General features: G+C 35.3%; 1 protein-coding gene across 1 annotated transcript in view; it reads left to right on the top strand.

The window, feature by feature from the left end:
- The window catches only part of DNAAF6 (dynein axonemal assembly factor 6), a 29,566-nt gene extending 10,167 nt beyond the window's left edge, over positions 1-19,399 (top strand). The window contains 2 exon segments of the mRNA XM_069464224.1: positions 14,808-14,893; positions 19,291-19,399. Coding sequence (XP_069320325.1) covers positions 14,808-14,893; positions 19,291-19,399 — 195 coding nt within the window.
- Positions 19,400-19,662: the final 263 nt, after the last annotated feature.

Raw genomic sequence — 19,662 nt, 5'->3', positions numbered from 1 at the left:
TGTATATGATAGCAATGGCATTATCAACAGTATCAATGATACCACCTTACTTTTGCTTATTTGATCCTCATAATAATCTTGCTGAAAAATCTAGCCCTAATCTAGGAGTGTGTAATTTTGCTTGTTTTGGCAACATACACAAGTGATTCTTATGTTAAAATTTTATTTTTTGAGATCAGGGGCTATGTTTCTATCTTTTTCCCTCCTCTCTTATAATACATTATAGAATACTGAGCTACCCATGGGAGATGCTTAATATTTTTTCCTTAAGCAAATGATAAATGGAATTTCTCCTTTGCATAAACTTCAGGTTTTCTCTTATTAGCAAAATCTAAGACATTCATTTAAATCAAGTAACATAATGGGAATAGTGACGTTAAGTACCTCGGGAGATTTTTCAAACTCTAATGAGTTAAGGTTTCAAGTAATCTTGAAATAATTAGCTCCCAGGGTTTTACCAGTAACATTCAAATTCCTCTCTCTTAAATTACTGTAAAATTGTGTTTTTGGTGGCTAGTGTTAGGGATCGCTCTAAATTCTGGAGAAATTCTAGGCCCTAAATAAATAAAAACTGTTCCTAGCCTTTCCGTTTCTCTCATGCAAATTACTACTAGTTTTAATAATAAAGATATTCAGAATAAAGAATCTTGGAAACTAAGTCACACCTCATGGTAGGAATATACAATTTATCTAAAATGTGGTAAGTTTATACAGAAGATGACTTGCTACTTCCCTCTAATGAATTTATAATCAACTGAGGAGACTAACATAAACAAACTCATTTTATTATTAAGAATTAAACTCAGTATAGACAATTGTAAGTCCTCTAGGAGTTCAAAAGGTTTGGATAAGGCATGGATACCACTGAATAGAAGCAGCAAATAAAACATCTGTTGGTGCTATGGCACTTTACCACTGATATACTGTTCTTTTTCTCTTTCTTTCCATTATTACTCTTTATTTCTTCATTTATTCAGTCTTTAAATACCTAGTGAATGCTAGTACATAGCAAGCACTGTCTTAAGTGCTAGAGATACAAAAATAAATAAGAAACAGCCAATTGTCCTCAAGGAATTTACAGTAAAGGAGATGGATACCTAACAAATCATTGCAGTTCAGTATGGTAAGTACAAATTTAGAGTCATATATCAGGTACATAGTGACATAAAGCAGGAAAGGATCAACTCTGTTTGGGTGGATGGGATTTCTACAGTGGACAACATTCCAAGAAGGGCATTCCAAGCAGAGGGAAGAGCACATGGAAAGGTATCCAAGCATGAAATAGCATGGCATATTTGAGTAAGCAGTGAATATAACGAGAATAAAGAATAAATATTGGCAATGGTGTATTGGTAAGCTGACTCTCAAAAAATAGAAAAAGTCCCAATTTGTAGCTTGAATTTTATCCTGTAGGCATATTAATGATGACATCCACCATCATTGCTTAACCCCCCTAGTAAGACTCAGAGTAAAGAGGCTGTTGAACCTATATCAAGTATTTTTGCTCAAATTTACATGCTTATCATTCCTGTTAATAATATGATGTTTAATTGAATCTAAGACAATATCAAATTGTAAACATGCCATTTACTTAATAATCACACTTAAGAGGTAAAATAGGTACACTATCACATTATATGTATGCATTGATTGTATGATGCATCTTAATATCAGAAACATTATAATGTGGGGAAAATTGCAGCTTAGAATTGGCTAAATACGTTATTTGGGTCCTGGACCTGGTCTATATATAACAATATAATCCAGAGACTATAAGAAGAAAGCCCTTGCTTAAGCTGAGGAAGGTAATAGGAGTATAATCTATTTAAGCACAAGGAGTGGTTTGGGGTTTAAAAATTCACAAGAATCATCCTTTCCTTTACCCTCCCTAGACTCCAAATAAGAAAGCAAGATTTATGAATTCCAAATCAAAGTGATGGTCCTAAACAAAATACTGAATTAGGAATATATATGTCTTCAGCAAACTTTCCTTCTAACCCCAAAGCCAAAGAGCCCCATTATTCAAATTCTGCCTGCCCTATTGTTATCCTCCGCTGCTTTACTCTCAAGTTTGTAGTTGGCAACTTTCCATAAGCCAGTGGTTTACAGGTTTGTTTTGTTTTGATTTTAGCTGTTAAGGTTTTTCTTCAAACAAATTTCTATGAGAAATCCCAACATATAAAACACATAAAAGTACCACTGCCTTAATTAAAAGGGTACTACCACCCATGAGGCAGCTCTTAGGAGAATGACTGGGGTTCCTTGGTAAACAGTTTGGAAGATGCTGGTCTAGTCCCTCCTTCTTATATTACACTTGAGAAACTAACGTCAGGCTTACAAGGTATCAAATACTCATAGAAATTAATGGAAAAATAATAGGAGAGCTAGAGGGCTTCTTCTTCCTAGGTGACATACATATACATTTTTCTTTAAACCTAATGAGTAGAAGGACCCTATCTTATTTTATTTTGTTTTTTATTGTCCCTTTCATCTTCTAGCTATAGTCTCCATCCCTCCCCACAAATCTCCCACTGTAATGGGTTTGATATACATCCTTGACTATGTATCTTTGAATACATATGTTTCATTGTTTGCTATAATTTTTAAAAATTCAACAAATACTTATTGAGCATTTACTATGTGCCAGATACTATGGGCCAGATACTAGATATACAGTGTTGAACAAAACAGACAATGTTCTTCTTCTCTCAAGGAGCTTACTGTCAAGACATCAAGCAGTCCATAAGCAGTAGTGCAGTGGCAGCTACTAGGCAAGCTTGCCAGACTTTCATAGATTCATCCAATAAGGAAACAATGACCCCCAAAAGATAGAGTTTATTACTTACACAGACAATATTAGCAAGATCAGTATGGTGTCAGCTGCCTGTATCCCTTTGCCCACAGGAAGACATTGAACCAGAGGGGCCAGATGACAGGCAACACAAGCAGCAAGGCACTCTGTTACTGAAAAAACCAACTCTAGACTGCAGCTAGCTGTTTTTATAGTTTACATCTGTACCCAAGGGGAGGGAGGTGGAAAGTCCTATGTCTTACTGGAATCAGGGAGTAGGATGAGAAACTGCCTCGTGGCAGCCTCCCACAAGGTAAAGAGGCAGATAAGAAACAGCACTGAGGCAGCTCACAAGACTGCTTATCTTCCCATGTTCCAGGAGGATCACAGAATGTTCCGCTAAGACCCGGCTCTTGCTGTAATTCAACTTTGCGTACATGGACTATGTGAATAGTGCAAGGTCACCAGAGTGTCATAGTGAAAATATTTCCCTACATTTACACTATGAATAAACATTTTTGTCCGTATTGTTTTCATTTGACATGTCATAATAGTAATACTAATAGCAAACAATTTATCTAATGCTTATTATGTGCCAAGCATTTCTCTAAGAACTTTACACATAGTCAATCATTAATCCTTACACCAACCATATCAAATAGGTGCTATAATGACCCCCATTTTACAAATGAGGTTACTGAAGTATAATCAAGTAACTTGCTTAAGGTCACACATTTAGAATCTGTCAGATTTGAATCCAGGCTATTTGAATTTGATAAAAACATATGCAAAGTGATATGAGTGCAAAAAAGAGGAAATCCAAGCTGACTTGACAATAGAGGTGGCATTTGACCTGGACAATTGAAGGACAAATAATAGTTTGTCTGGCAGGAAAGGGTGAAAAGCTATCCAAGCAGAATGAACAGCATGAGCAATGCCAGAGTGCTATGAAAGTAGACGGTAAATTTTGAGAACTATTTATGATGTTCTTGAAGTCCCAGAATGCACTGGCATGAAGTAATATAGAAGACAAAACAAAATAAGTGGCTTAGAGCTGCTTGAAAATGCCCTTGAATGTCACACATCCCACTGTGCAATTAATATGTTCCCCCAAAATTCATATGCTGAAACCCTAACCCCTAATGTGATGGTATTCAGAGATTGGGCCTTTGGGAAGTAATTAGGTTTAGATGAGGTTATGAGGGTGGGGCCCTCATTATTTGATTAGTGACCTTATAGGAAGAAACACCAGAAAGTTTGTTCATTCTCTCTCCACCATATGAGGACACAGCAAGAAGGTAACAATCTGAAAATCAAGAAAAAGGCCCTCACCAAAACTCAACTATGCTGGCACCCTGGTCTTAGACTTCTAGCCTCCAGAACTGTGAGAAAAAAAATTTCTGTTAATTAAGGTGCCCAGTCTATGGTATTTTGCTATGGAAGCCAAAGCAGAGTAAGACACCATGAAAGCTGGACTTTATTTTGTGGGCATTAGAGTTAGTAAATGTTTTAAAGCAGATGAATGAAATAATTGGATGGGTATTACAGAACAACTCTAGTGGCATTGTGAAGATTTAATTTGGTGGTGATTATGATAGGAGATAAGTGTGAGTTTGGGAAACTGGTAGTAGGAAAACCAGGTAGGTAATTGTACTAGTCTAGATAAGAGAGGTAAGAGCCTGGACTATGGCAGTGGGGATAGAGAGAAAAGAATGGCTTCAGTAGACATTTTGGAGGTAATATTGATAGGACTTGGAAAATGGTCAAATGCGATATGTAAAGGGAGAAAGAGCAGTCAGATTTCTAGTTTGGGTGACTAGGAAAATGGTGATAGCATTAATCAAGATATGGGAATGTAATGTGGTTATCTCTGAATGATAAACTTAAGGATGGTTTTTGTTTCTTTTTTCTCATCTGAATCTTCCATAGTTTTTACAGTTACCCTCTATTACTTTTGGAATGAGAGTAAGTAATCAAAGGATGATTTTGTTTGCATGCTGCATGGGTGGGGTATTGAATGCAACAGAAAGAACACAAAGTTCTAGGAGAAAGATATTAAGTTTTGGTTATATTGAGTTTGAAGTGCCAGTAGGAAATCTTGCTGGAAGTGTCCAGTAGGCTGTTAGAAATACAAATCTATATGGAACTCAAGAGGACGAAAGGGACTAGAGATGCTGATTTTCAGAGTTGATGGTGTTTGCTCTCTGCAGGTGTTAGAATATACCACCACAGATCGCTGGTTTTGCATCAGGCTTGGAATAAAGATGAACTGATTTCAAGTATTTTGTGTGTGTGTGTGTGTGTGTGTGTGTGTGTATGTGTGTGTGTTTGGGGAAGAAGGTTGAGAGGGATGGTATGAAACTTGCAGAATGGGGCTAACTGGGGACAGAATAGGTGGCCCTTGGGATGGAGTCAACAATCAGGGACAGAGTTAAAACAGTGGCATTGTAAATTCTTACTCCAGTTTTAGGCCAAATATTGAAAATGAAGGGGAACTGGATCAGTGAAGCGAGGTTGGGATTGTGGCTTTAGAGATACCAACAAAGATAATGGGTGAAGTAAAAAATCTGTCAGGTACTGGACCTCTTGGGATCCAGTTGGAGAGTGTGGAAAAAGAAACTATAGGTATCAAAAGATATCTAGTAAGATAGCCTGGTTTCTGCATAGGACTATTTGTGGCCTGAAATGGAATGGATGCATTGGGGAAATAGGTCAGTGGATTCCCATTTTCACCCATGAGTGTTAAACAGCAGACTATCTCTAAAATCCAAAAATGAGTGGGGCTAGCCAGGGTTATTGGTATTCTGACAAACTGTCCATTGTTTGTTCTAGGAGAGGGGGAAAACAGCTTGCAGATAGCTTGATGCTGTATGAGCAAGAACGGATACATAATATTTTGGTGTCCTACTTTGATGGATTTATATTGATAAGGGGACATTCTGATGTGACCTAAAAAACAAGTCACTAAGCCTGGTTTTCTTTTCATTGTCATCTCCTCCCTGGGATATGAACCTTTCCCCATCCCTAAATCTCACCGAGAATGGGGTAAGAGTCAGGGATGGGATAGAAGTCAGTCACCATCTGGCTGACACAACCAGGAGCCATATGTTTATCACACGTTTTTTATCTCAGAAAGGGCTATCAATCATTCTGAACAAAGTGTCTGCTCATCCTCTAAGAATTCACTTGTTTCTGGAATGGTCTGCTTTTCAAATCCTGATTTCTCTCTTAAGGTTAAAACAGTTATATTCATTTGCTTTTAATGAATAAATACATCTGGCTACTTGATAATGAAATGGATTTTCCTTTCCACTTAAAATTCTAGAGGATGGACACCTATTTTTGTAATTTGGGGAATTTTTGGTAGGCTTCCTGATTATGCTAACCTTGTTTGATTGGTTATATATCAGACCATGTGGCAGGGAGAAGGATATTTGAGCTGTAATATGATTATTATTATTATTTTTTTTTTTTGAGACAGAGTCTCACTCTGTTGCCCAGGCTAGAGTGCCATGGCGTCAGCCTAGCTCACAGCAACCTCAAACTCCTGGGCTCAAGCAATCCTCCTGCCTCAGCCTCCCGAGTAGCTGGGATTACAGGCATGCCACCATGCCCGGCTAATTTTTTCTATATATTTTTAGATGTCCAGCTAGTTTCTTTCTATTTTTAGTAGAGACAGGGTCTCGCTCTTGCTCAGGCTGGTCTCGAACTTCTGAGCTCAAACGATCCACTGGCCTCGGCCTCCCAGAGTGCTAGGATTACAGGCGTGAGCGACCATGCCCAGCCTGTAATATAATTCTTTATTATCAGTTCCAGGCAGCACAGTAAACCTTCAACTAAATTTCTAATAGTTCTCTCTGTAATATACATACCTTGATAGTTAATATCATAACAATCCTTCATAATGGTGGTGGTGGGAATGAATACTTTCCTAAAAGTAAATCTAATTGTATAGACTTAATATATTTCTGATTATGAAAATAATATACATTTAAATTTTTAAACAATACCAAAATCAGTACAGTTAACAATAAAAGTCCCCATAATGAGATAAAGATAGTGAGATTGGGGGGAAAGACTTAATTTGGAAAGAGAGTTTGAGGTGGGCTTAAGGTCAGGGAGGGAATAAAGGTGAAGAATGTCTTATACACATGACTTGGTAATAAATCAGTAATTTCATATTTTGATGATGTCATTTTGAGGAGTTTCCTCAAAACATCTAAATCACATGGTGCAGAGTCCTTGAGCTGGAGCTGGCAAAAACTTCTGACTCCATGCGAGCAGATTTGCAGATTGACCTTGGAAAATACTACTACTTGAGGGGTGAATAAAGAAAGAGGAAACTGGGAAGAGTTATTCAGAGATGGGAGGGAAACCATAAGAGTATCTACTGCAGTAGAGAAGTAAAGCAGGATTAGAATGCAGAAGGAACTTTTAGATTGTCAGTTAAGAAACTTTTGGTGATCTTTGGAAGAGAGCAGCTTCAGTGGCATAGCAAATGCTGGACTGAAGAAAGCTGAGAAGTGAATAGGATATGAGGAAGAGAAGGCAGCAAATACAGATTTTTCTTTGAGAAAGTTTAGCAGAGATGAGGAGAAGAGCAAGGAGACAGATGGTTGTTAAGACGGAGGCAGGATTTAGGGGAGGTTTTGAGGATGGGAGAGACTTAAGTATGTTTTTCAGCTGATGACAACAATCCATTTGTTCATTCATGCAATATTTATTTGGTTCTTACTGTGTGTCACCAGAACTAATAAACAGTAAAATGTAGTCATGGTATAGACCCCTAAGGGACTTTCAGAAAATTGTGGAAGCATTTTTGGTTGTTACAATGAGTATAGGATGTTATTGTCATTTAGTATTCAAGGCCAGGGATGCAATAAGAGGGACAGTCCTCAAGAATGAAGAATTGTCCTGTACCAAATGTTACTGTTGCATCCCTCCAGTTTAGAAACACTGATTAGAAAAAGAAAGATTGAAGATGTGAGGGTGACTACTCAGCAGCATTCCACCCTGTTGACTACTCCCTTCCTCTTGAAACATTGTTGTCTCTTTACTTTAATGCCCCCCCTCCTTGTTTTCTTCCAAAATCACTGGACATTCCTCCTCTCCTTTTCTCCCAAATTACTGGTGCTTCCTCTGCTGCCTTAAGTTCTCTGAAGCTTTGACTTGTGTCTTTTTTCTCTATTGTCTTTCCATGTTGTCCCATAGCTTTAAATACCATTTATCTCTCTAGTCCTAACCTCTCCCATAAGCCCTAGATTGATATAACTAGCTACTTACACGACACCTCCCATTTGTTTAATAGGCAACTCAAACCTAACATGTCCAAAACAGAACTCTTAATTGCTTTCCCCAAACCTCTTTCTCATTCATCTTCCTCATGGCAACAACATTCACCCAGTTTTGCTCAAGCTAAAATCCTAAATCGCCTCTCATTCCTCTTTCCTTTATACCTCATATTCAATCTATTAGCAGGTCTTACTGGCTCTATCTTCAAAATATATTCTAACTTCATCTACTTTTCATTATTACCACAACTGCTATCATCTTACAAACCACTAGCATCTCTATCTGGACCATTATGATTCTCTTCTGACTCATCTCCCTGCTTCAACTCTTGCTTCCCTACAGCCTTTCCACACAGAGTATAAGAGATCCTCTTCAAAAGTAAATCAGATCATGTCATTTCTTTGCTTAGAACCCTCAATGGCTTCCTGCTGCACTTAGAACAAAATCCAGACTCCTAATCTTGACCTATGAGGCCCTGTATGATCTAACCCTTACCTACATTTACAGTTTTATCCAGTGCTGCATTTTCTTCCTTGTTTGTTATGTTCTACTCACCTTAGCCTTCTTTCTGATCCTTCAATATGCCAGGTTATTTCCCAATTCCTTGCCATTTTTTCCACCTAGAATGCTCTTCCCTCAGATAATGATAATTTTATCTCCTCTTTTCCAAAAATTTTATCTCCTATTTCATATTTAATTACATCAGTTAGTACATCCAGAACTATATTATGTAATAGTAGTGAATACTGGACATTATTTCTTATTTATCACTTTAATCAGAACCGTTCCAGTGTTTCCTCATTCAGTCAGATACTGACCTTTGGGTTGTGTGTTAAGGCACTGTTCATCTATTCTGATTTTAAGAGTTCTAAGCAAGAATGGATGATAAATTTGATCAAATGTCTTTTTATCATTTGTGGAGATCATATGATTTTTTTTACTTTTGATCTATTGGCAAATTATATTAATAAATTTTATAATATGGAACCATCCTTACATTCATTCATTTACTCAACAAATATTTGTTGAGTGCCTACTATGTGCCAGGTACTGTTCTAAGCATTGAGGATACCCTAGTTAACAAATCACAAATATCACTGCCCTCACAGAGCATACCTTCTCATGGGAGAGAGAAATAACATAAACACATAAATTGTATTGTACATTATAAGGTGAAGAGAAAAGGAGAAGGGGAGAGTGATAGGGAGTACTAGCATTGGTGGTGGCTACAATTTCAAATAGTGTGATCAGGGAGGACCTCACTGAGAAGGCAATATTTGAGCAAAGACTTGTGGAAGTGAGGTTTGGATGTTGGAAAGGTTATCTAAGTGAATATTTAAATCACCAAGATTTAAGACAGGAGGTAATGTTAGAAATATCAATAGACAACAAGAAAATATTCTTAAAGAAATCTCGAGGAGTGTCCTAGGAATTGGTAGATGATTCCAACAAGAAGAGTAATGGGTGAGATATAGTGGGAGATCATGATATTTTTATTGTATATATTTAAGATATATACAACATGATGTTTTGATATGAATATACATAGTGAAATGGTTGTTACAGTCAAGCCAGTTAATATACTCATCATTTCAGGTAGTTACCTTTTGTGGGAGGATGGGTAAAACACCTAAACTCTACTTTCTTAGAAAATTTCCAGTATACAGTACATATACAGGACCATATTATTAACTATGGTCCTCATACTGTACTTCATATCTAGAGATTTATTCATCCTAACTAACCCAAACTTTGTACTCTCTAATATGCATCTCCCCATCCTCCACCCCACCTCTGGTAACCACCATTCTATTCTCTGTTTCTATGTATTCACCATTTTTTTTTAAAAGATTCTACATATAAGAGAGATCATACAATATTTTCCTTTCTGTGTCTGGCTTTTTTCACTTAGCGTAATGGAGGATGTGAGATTTTGTTTTAAAACTGGAAGGAAGGAGCAGAGCCATTGATGTGAGGGAGATGGGAGAAAATAACAGGCACCAACCAAGAGGACTACAAGGGAAGCAGTGTCATCGGGTGGGGGGATCCAGATTTCAGTTAGACCATTAAGAAATTAAAGAGAATATTTAAAGAAGCTTAAGAGATAAGGGATGATGTACTGTGTGTTCCAGAGGACCTAACGGAAAAGGTTCAGGATTGGATGAGGGGTGGGAAATGGAGACAGAATAGAAGATATGAAGATCCATGTGGTAATTATTATGCAATAAGAAATGATTTGGTAGTCTGAGGCTTTCTGTGGTTATTGAAAAATAGAGATAAAAGTATAATGAATTTAGTTCTGGTGGTCTCAAAACAGACAGTGGTGGTGAGGCTGTGAGTGTTCATGGGCTGAGGGTGGGTGCCATTGGATGTATGGAGGAATGCTCTTACTCCAGAATGAACTGAGCTTACTCTTTACTCTTGTGACAGGAGAGGAGTCTTGAGTCTAAGACCTACTTAAAAAAAAAGACAGTACTGGACTGTTTCAAAATGGTAACATTATAGGAAATTTATCCATTAATTTTAAAAGATGATCTATTGGTTTTGTGCCCTAGTTTTGGAGAATATATACCTCTATATTTTTATTCTTCAGAGGTAAATATTTATATAGTTTCAAAGTAGGGATCCATTACCTTTAACCTTTTTTTTCATTTTTATATAGATCATCATTATTTATGAGAGTTTTTATGAAATACTTAGTATGGCTGCAGTGAGAAAATATCTCACACATGTTTCCATAGTTAAACAATGAGAAATTAAATCACTGAAGCAATTCAGAATAAAACCTACCCAAATTTTTTCTGTTAATCAAAATTTCCTAATGTTGTTACCTTTCAATCAGAAACTCAAATAGTCTTAACTTCTTTCCTAAGAATCAAATTTATTGGAGGTGGTTGCTATATTTCTGCCAAATAGAAATATTTGTATAATATCTAGAACCCATAAATTATTTTAGAATATCTTCCTAAGTATCAACTCAAACCCTTCTTAAGAAGTGAAGATAGTGCAGACCAGCCAAGTTACACATAAGATTTTTTTTTTCATTTAGTCATCACTTCTGGTGGTGACAAAGTGACAGTTCAAGAGGAAACCTAGAATGGATGCCCTCCATGGAACACTTGCTATTTGAACTTCTCATGTCAGTTTTCAATCATCTTGCAATATTACCAAAGACACTTATCTGAGGAGCTGGGGAGCGTATGGTAATTGCTTACAAATTATAGGAATATGATGTTTTAGGAACCATCTTGTCATATAAATCTCTCCTAAGAACAAGACAAGAAAGAAGAGATTTAAAACTCACAGTGATAATCCTTCAATAATGACTCCCTCCAAAGGTTTTGGTATAGTGTGCCAGCTCTGTTACAAAACATATAGGGGAATAAATGAAAGCCCATGAAAACAATTTGTAAGCACTTTGACCTACCTTTACCTCTCTCCAGGAAAGCTTCAAAGTAAATTCCCAGAGACAGACTGAATAGTTTTTGACTAATTGCCTGAAGACAAGCTGAAAATGGGAAGAAGGGATCTTACAAACCTTAAATTAGTGGAATTTTTTCCTGTTACTTTTTATTTACAAGGCCAAAATGCTGAACTAAAGTTAGTGATGGGTACTGTGGTAGTCACCTTACAACATGGCCCCCAATGATTCTGATCTCTTGATATTCTTCCTTTATAGTTCCCTCCCATGTTCAGTAGGGCTGGCCTGTGTAACCAACAAAATATTTTTTAAAATGAAACAGTGTAATTTATGAGGCTATGTTTTTTAAAAGGCTTCTGCTTTGATCTTTTGGATTATTCACTCTGGGGAGAAGACAGCTGTTATGTTATAAGGATGCTCAAGAAACCCTATGGAGAAGTCCATGTGGTAAAGAGCTGAGGCCTCCTGCCAGCAGCCATGTGAGTGAGCTACCTTGGATGCAGACTGTCTAGCCCCAGTCAAAACTTCAGATGTCTGCAGCCACAGCCAATATCTTGAATACAACTTCATGATGGACCTTAAGACAGAACCACCTAGATGAGGCACTCCCAAATTCCTGATCCATGGAAATTATGTGGGATAATAAATATTAATTTTTTTGAGCCATAAATTTTGGGAGGGGCAAAAATAGGTAACCAACAAACAATAACTAATAAGTGACAGAACCAGTCAAACCAAGTTTGACTCCAAAGATTGACCTCCCAAAAGGTTGAAAGTTTCCCAGCGAAATTTTTAGCAGTTTTTCTTAGTTTACCTGTTAATATTAAAATAATTCATTCCTTGAAATGAATTCAATTTGCATCCCATGTAAAGAGAGGAACATCAATCCCTTCAATTGTTTGGTCAGTGGCATCATCCTGTATTCATTAATGTTTAACAAGTTAAGTCTTGAGCACAATCAGTTATAGGTCCATTAACAGCCGTGTCTATTTTCCAGGTAGTCGTTGAAATTATTGTTGAAGAAGTCTGATTTATGTTTCAAGAGTTGTTTTTCTGTTAAGATTCTGCATTGAATCTTCTATCTTTTTTTTTTTATTTCATCTTGTTATGGGGGATACAGAATTGCAGGTTACATATGTTGCTCCTGTACCGCCTTTCCCCCCAAGTCAGAGCTCCAGGCGTGTTGAATCTTCTATCTTGAGAGATATTAATGTGTACCATTCCATCTAATTTGTCCCTTATCTGAAACCATTTTAGTATACAATTTTAATTTCCTTAAGAGGAAAAATTAGTGAGTTGTTTCTGAATTATCCTTCACTAGAACAGCAAATGATTTTAAGAACCACTTCAAAGATCTACCCAAAAATTGTATCTAAATTTTGCATGTCATATTTTTTCCTCTCTCAATTATCATTTTAACCCTGCAAAAATAATATTTTACCTTGAAAGGTCTAAACATTTCAGACTAAAGAAACAAATATTTGTATCCTGTGGGCTATGTGACATGAATCAACATGAGATGTTAAAGAACATCTCTTCCCTCCTCATTAGTATAGTGGCGAGTAAAAAAACAAAACAAACAAACAAAAAAGAACACCTCAACTTGATTATCAGACCTAAATGTTACTACAGTAAAAATGGGGATTTCTTTGTTTAATAGACCCTCATTTACTGAGGCAGAGCACCTATAACTATTCTCTTTGAGAAATGTTCTATTTCTCTCACTTAAAGCATCTCTAATTATGGAGATCTGAGTTTTCAAACTATAAATTGGGAGGTAATTCTTAGTTAAATAAAAACGTTAACCATAGGAATTATTTAGATAGTAGCATTTTTAGAGCTCTAGTTACAAATCTTTGTTTATATACAGATTTAATACAGTAAAATATAATTCACATATATTGCTCCACATACATTATATAGCAAAAACATAATTGCCTACTTTAAGCTTCTTAAAAGGAATTTCCCATTACTTATTTGATATGTATTTTCCTCATAACTTGTTGCTTTTGTTCTGGCCATTCCAGCCATGAAATCACCAAATGTTTAATATTTCAAGTCTTCTAGCTCATTTTGGAGAAGGCTTCATAATTTACCTGAACTTTAGGTTGCATTTCCTTTGTTTCTTTGTTTATGGAAACCATTTATCATGTCATCTCATCAACTTCCATCAAAAAGAAAAAGAATATAAATTAGAGAGATGAGACTTTGTGTTATGGTAAAATATAAATTGTGTAACATTTACCATTAGTGAAATTTAGTATATTCACAATGTTGTGCAGCCATCACCAATATATAATTCATACCCATTAAGCAGTTACTCCCCTTTTCTCCATCTCCCCAGCCCCTGGCAACTACCAATCTACTTTTCGTCTCTATGGATTTGCTTATTGTGGACATTTCATATACATAGAATCCTATTATATGTGACTTTTTGTGCCTGGCTTCTTTCAGTTATCATAATGTTTTTAGGTTCATTTATGTAACAGTACTTTATTCTTTTTTATGACTGAATAATATTCCATGGTATAGATATACCACATTTTGTTTATCCATTTATCACTTGATGCACATTTGAGTTGCTTACACATTTTGGCTATTGTGAATAGTGCTGCTTTGAACAAAAACATTATGTACATGCTTTTGTTTGAACACTTGTTCTCAATGCTCTTGAGTACATACCCAGGAAAGTGGAGGTGCTGGGTCATGTGGTAATTGAGATGAGACATTCCTAAGTAAAATCTTACTAAACCAACAAGTAGTCCTTTTTGGGAGGTGGGGGTCATATTGTTAATTCTCTTTTGTTATGATAACAACCTTTCTGGGCACCTACACCTCCCTAGGAAATATGGTATGGGAGTTTATACCAAGAGACTACAAGATGGCATTACCAACCTACACCCAATATAGGAACTAAACATTTTTTATACAAATTGCCCCCTGATATAAAGGTGATTAAAGGTCCCCAACTTTAGCAGATGCACTAGTATATACCTTCTGACAATGAAGGTTACAGGCAAGTAAACAAAATGTTTCTATATAGCTCTGGAGCTAGATAAACCTTAGTCAAATTACAGATGGTTGCCTTTGGGCCACTCATTAAATTTCTCTGTTATAGTTTCGCCATCTGTAAAATTGGGATAATAATCCCTGATTCTAAAGATTGATATAAAGATAGGGTATAGCTCGGAACATAGTTTGCATATAATAAATATTAGTTCTCTTTTCCCCATATATTCTTACACTCTTCAAATTAACTATTCTCCAAGATAATAGTATTTTTATTCTCACTTTCTCTTTCAGGTTAAAGTTAAACTGCCAAATACAAACCCTTCTGATATTGAGATTGATATGCAGGAAACGTTCCTTGACCTTCGTACTCCTCATAAGTGAGTAAAACTTAGAACTGGAATAGTGTGTTATAATATTAATTAGTCTTTAGTCAATATTATATTTAAAGTATACATAGTTATTTTGCATCACCTCCTAAAGTCTGGAGAAAAGTGAAAAATTCAGTTAACCATTCAGATGTTTGATCTACATTATATAAACATAAATATGTTTGGAAATACTTAAGCTTTTTTCTACTTTGCCTCCATACATTTGGAGTGGGTTGATACCATCAAAACACAATCCTTGACATTTACATATAGTTCGTATATCTGTCAGGAAAAATAGCTAGAATTGAAGATGCCTTAAGTTGTAAGTCTTGCATGTGTTTTTTTATACATTCATTGCATAAGAGAAGCAATATTTTTAAACTTCTTGGATGTTGTGGAACTCTAAGGTTAAATTTGATTGTGTTTCTCTAAAAATCAACAGAAAGGTCTTGTCATCAATTGCTTAAAACAAAAATTCTAACAGCTCATTTTTCATTAGATTCTCAGTCTGTGTGAACACATTTAAAAATAACACAGAAGATCATGGAATAATTCATTTAAACATTTGTATATTTTCAAGCATAGTTTTGTTGTTACATGGATTTAAATCATGTTACCAAAATATAACACATACAGCAAAATTCTGATATAAAATGTTTCTATGGAAACATGGATAAATCAGTCCTGTCTCTCAAAACTAACTCTATAAAGAGGGAATCAATGGAATCTGGCATGTATTAGATAAAATACCTAAATATCTCACTGCTTCTTTCACTTTTCATCTGGATATATAGCAGTGAGCACACATTGGTTGATTGTAGTAGTCTTTTCTCTGTAACTCATGAACATTTCAAACTGGGTTTGGGGAGCAGGCAGCTGCTGGCACATTCTCTTCCTTCCATTATCTGTACCTGTAATTCTCCTTTGTTGATCTTAGGGCTGCAAGAAAATAAAAAGTAGATTCCTTCTGCAAAAGATTCCTATGTGTAAACAACCCAATGTGCATACATAGCTTAATCTTGATTTGTATAGTAGATTCATTTAACCCCAAATGGTCTACAGGTGAATATATGTCAAATATTTTCTCATTATTCACATCATTTAAAAAATGTCTTCTCACAAAATAATTGTCTCATGTTATAAAAACGACATTGACTATTCCTACCATTTACTTCAAGGAGTATTGTACCCGTTTCATTGCATTTTATACATGCATTTACTCTTCCATATAACCTTTGCAAAGAAAGTTGGTTAAACAATCTTCCGTGATATTTGCACACTTGTTAAAAGCACACACATATTTACACACCATGGAGTTAATTTCTGTTTCCCCAGCAGTTCTCACTGTCTCCATCAATCTTTAGGCAGCTGCTGTGGCTATGCTGTCATTCCAGATATCTATCAGAACCCACTAAATGAAAGTCTCACACAGAGGTACTTTTCCACATGGAACACAAGATGCACTAAGCCATTTGGATCATAATGTACCTATATATTAAATGCTCAGTGCAGAGAAGTAAATTTTCTTAATTAAGATAGAAGACAGAAGATAGCATTAAGGTTTATTTATTACATTTTCTGAAATACTTGAGCATCCTTTAGAGCCATGCTATTATCTGAAATTGTATTATCAGAAATGTGTTTTATTTTTTAGTTTATTGATATTCACACCTGCTTTCTTTAGTTTCTAATTGTGACATCCTATAACACTGTTTATCCACCCTGAGAAAGATTTAAGAGAGGATATTCTGTTCATGTATCTAGAAGGCAGAACAAGTGAATTTATTTGAACCGAATTGACCAGTGATTTCAGTCAAACAGTAATAAATTGCACTAGAATTATCAATAAAACCCAGGTATTTAGCATTATACAACCAAAAAAATAAAATAAAGCAATTTACTGAATTCTTCATTTTTTCCCAACTGGTTATTTTGGCATGTAGATTCCCAACATGGAGTAAGATGGAAAGGAGGAAAGATGGGGGAAATTGGATAATTTCCCGGAATCTTCTGACTTAAGTCTTCACATGAGGTTTCATTATTTTTCTAAGAGAATTCTAAGAATATCATAAATGAATACCTTGAATGTAATAATAAAAACACATTCTAAAGACAAATTAAGCTAATTTGTGGTTGGGTGCTGCTTTAAGTTATTCACACCTTTGCTGTGCTCCTTTAATTCAGATTGAGAGTTGACTGACATTCAAAGACACTGATACCTAAAAAAAAGCTTTCTAAATGAAATGGTTGAATCGCAGCTCAGTAGCTATTTCTGCATTTTCTTTGAAAATAGTTATTTTTCCTACAGAAAACCTTAAAAAGGACATGTCTATTTTTAACCCAGATACGTAAATCAAATAATTTCATTAACTACATAAAAAAATCTTCATTCTGTGAATATGCATAGAACCAGGTTTTCCTTTATTTAATTCTCTTGCAAGCAACATAAACTTTCTAATATAAATATAAACATGTAAGTCTCTGAACTTGTGTTCACTGTATAAATAATTTTTTTAACTTTAATATATTATTGTTTGCATTTAAATAATTTCTAATGAAAATTAACACTGGATGAGCATTTGAGCAGTGCCTAGACTGTAACTTCTTAAAAAGCAAATACATTGTCATTGTAAAGGCAGAGGTATTGGGTTTAAGTGTTTATTCATATTTTATAGTACTAATCCATGTTAATTATTCAAGTGTTATTTTGTGGTGACCTGAATACTTGCTTTTCATTCATGTATTTATTCACTCAACAACCATTTCTAAAGTCTTCTGCTAGATAACTAGGGGAGCACCAAGATAAGATACAGTTCTGTCCCTGGATGAATTGTATATGGATAAGTATTTTTACAATTTTTATTTTGTTTAAATATAAATCTCAATACAGATAATATAGTAAAACAGACTAGACAAAAATACTTCCCTTCTCCTAACAGCTTAAATAAGTCACACAGTTCTATTGTTCAACATTTTAGTATGTGAAGCCATACTACTCAGAACTAGACAGAAATGCGGGGATAGATGGATCATTCCAATGGCCACTAACCGTCTCTTTTGAATTTATTTCTCTCTGGACAGAGAAGTGCACATTATCATTGGACCTCCTTCTTCAGCTGATTTATAGTTGTTTTTTAGTGCAATGAAACTACCATACTAAGCCTTGCTTTCTTTTTAAAGTGAATATATTATCATTTATAGAATAAGGGATAAAGTAAATCTAACTCTAGTAGAACCTATATTGTAAACAGCTTTAAAAAATGGACTCTAAACGTTTTTTGCACCCACTTTTTTTTGAGATGCCAAATTTTACAGGCTACATTAACATACATTGCCATTTAATTACTTCGGGTGGTGGAGGGTGCGGTTTCTCTTACCCCATCTGGAATGGAACAAGAGACACAAAAAATTTCTCCTTTAGGTTCCAGAAATGTGTAATAAATACTTTTAATGAGCCTAGTCTCCTGAACTTAGGTTTTTGCAAATGAATTAAAGAAGGAATTGATTTTCAAAGGTTTTGTTTTCAAATATGTACTAGTTTTCTATTCAAGTATCCAATAAGTGTCCCTAAAGAAAACCAGATTCTTTTACTGATTTGGATATTATACTTTCTAAAAGAGCCTTCTGCACACCTTTTATAGAGATACTCAGGCCTTCTCTACGGAGAATGTGAGGTAACAAGTTTTCATGCATTTAATTCTCTTCCAATACTAGCATGTGCTGACCCCATGCATAATTCAGATTCATGCCACTATGACAGAATTATGGATGTCTCATCCTAGCAATGCATCTAAAGCATACAACTATCCAGCAACTGAGCCATAAACCACAAAATAAACCTAGCAATCTATCACAGAGAATTTCTGTCAATGTGTAGTAGAAAGAATCAGAAGCAGAGAGAAGCACTTTCATTGATCTGGTATTGAAATCATTCCAGGCCTGAGTTTGAAAAACTACACCTGTGGTAGAGACTCAGCTTAAAAGCTGTGTTAGCAGAAGTATTTTAGAACCATTCCAATTTTCAAATTTGTAACAGTCAGCCACATTCCATCTACACGTAAGAATGACTGGCCCACAAACTTAAAGTTGCATGATTCTGTTTCTATGCCTATAAACATAGCCTGAGACTGTTTCTTCAATGCAAAATGAGGTAAATTAGGAAAAAAGAGGGGATCCAAAACAACTTCTTGCATTTTTAAGGCCAAAAAACTGGTATACTATTTGTGTTATTTAGGAATATTTTTGATCGAATAATTACACTGTCTAAATATTGGGGGTTTTTTGGGTTTCTAACATTCTAGTGGTAGATGTTGCTTTCTACTGCCTTATTGAAAGTGATATATCACTTTAGGAATGTAATTCTAACTTTTTATTTTGTATTTTTGTGTGTGTGTGTGTTTTTTAAGGAAGCTGTTCATAACCCTTCCCCATCCTGTGGAGTGCAGCAGTGCTCAAGCATTCTATACCCACGAGACTGAGACTCTCGAAATCACTACAACCATAAAAAGAGAATAGGGTCATGTTAATGTTTTCTGAAACTGCATGAATAAGAAGAAAAAGGGATAAAGTGGCATTGTTAATAATTAAAAAACTTTGAAAAATTGGTTAATGTTTTCTATATTCTCTTTATTATTCTGACATATTTTGGAAAGGGCAAAAATTCAATTCTAGTGATATTCCCATCATTTATAGTCATTTCTATTACTTTGTCAGGAAATATTGTTTTCTCATAGATAATGAGCTATTGCATTTTTATAATGATAGCCAAACAGAATATT

The sequence above is a fragment of the Eulemur rufifrons genome, chromosome 30 (assembly GCF_041146395.1).
Source record: "Eulemur rufifrons isolate Redbay chromosome 30, OSU_ERuf_1, whole genome shotgun sequence".
In the NCBI taxonomy this organism is placed as follows: domain Eukaryota; kingdom Metazoa; phylum Chordata; class Mammalia; order Primates; family Lemuridae; genus Eulemur; species Eulemur rufifrons.
The sequence above is the reverse complement of the archived record's forward strand: the minus strand, read 5'-3'. Positions and strand labels throughout refer to the sequence as shown.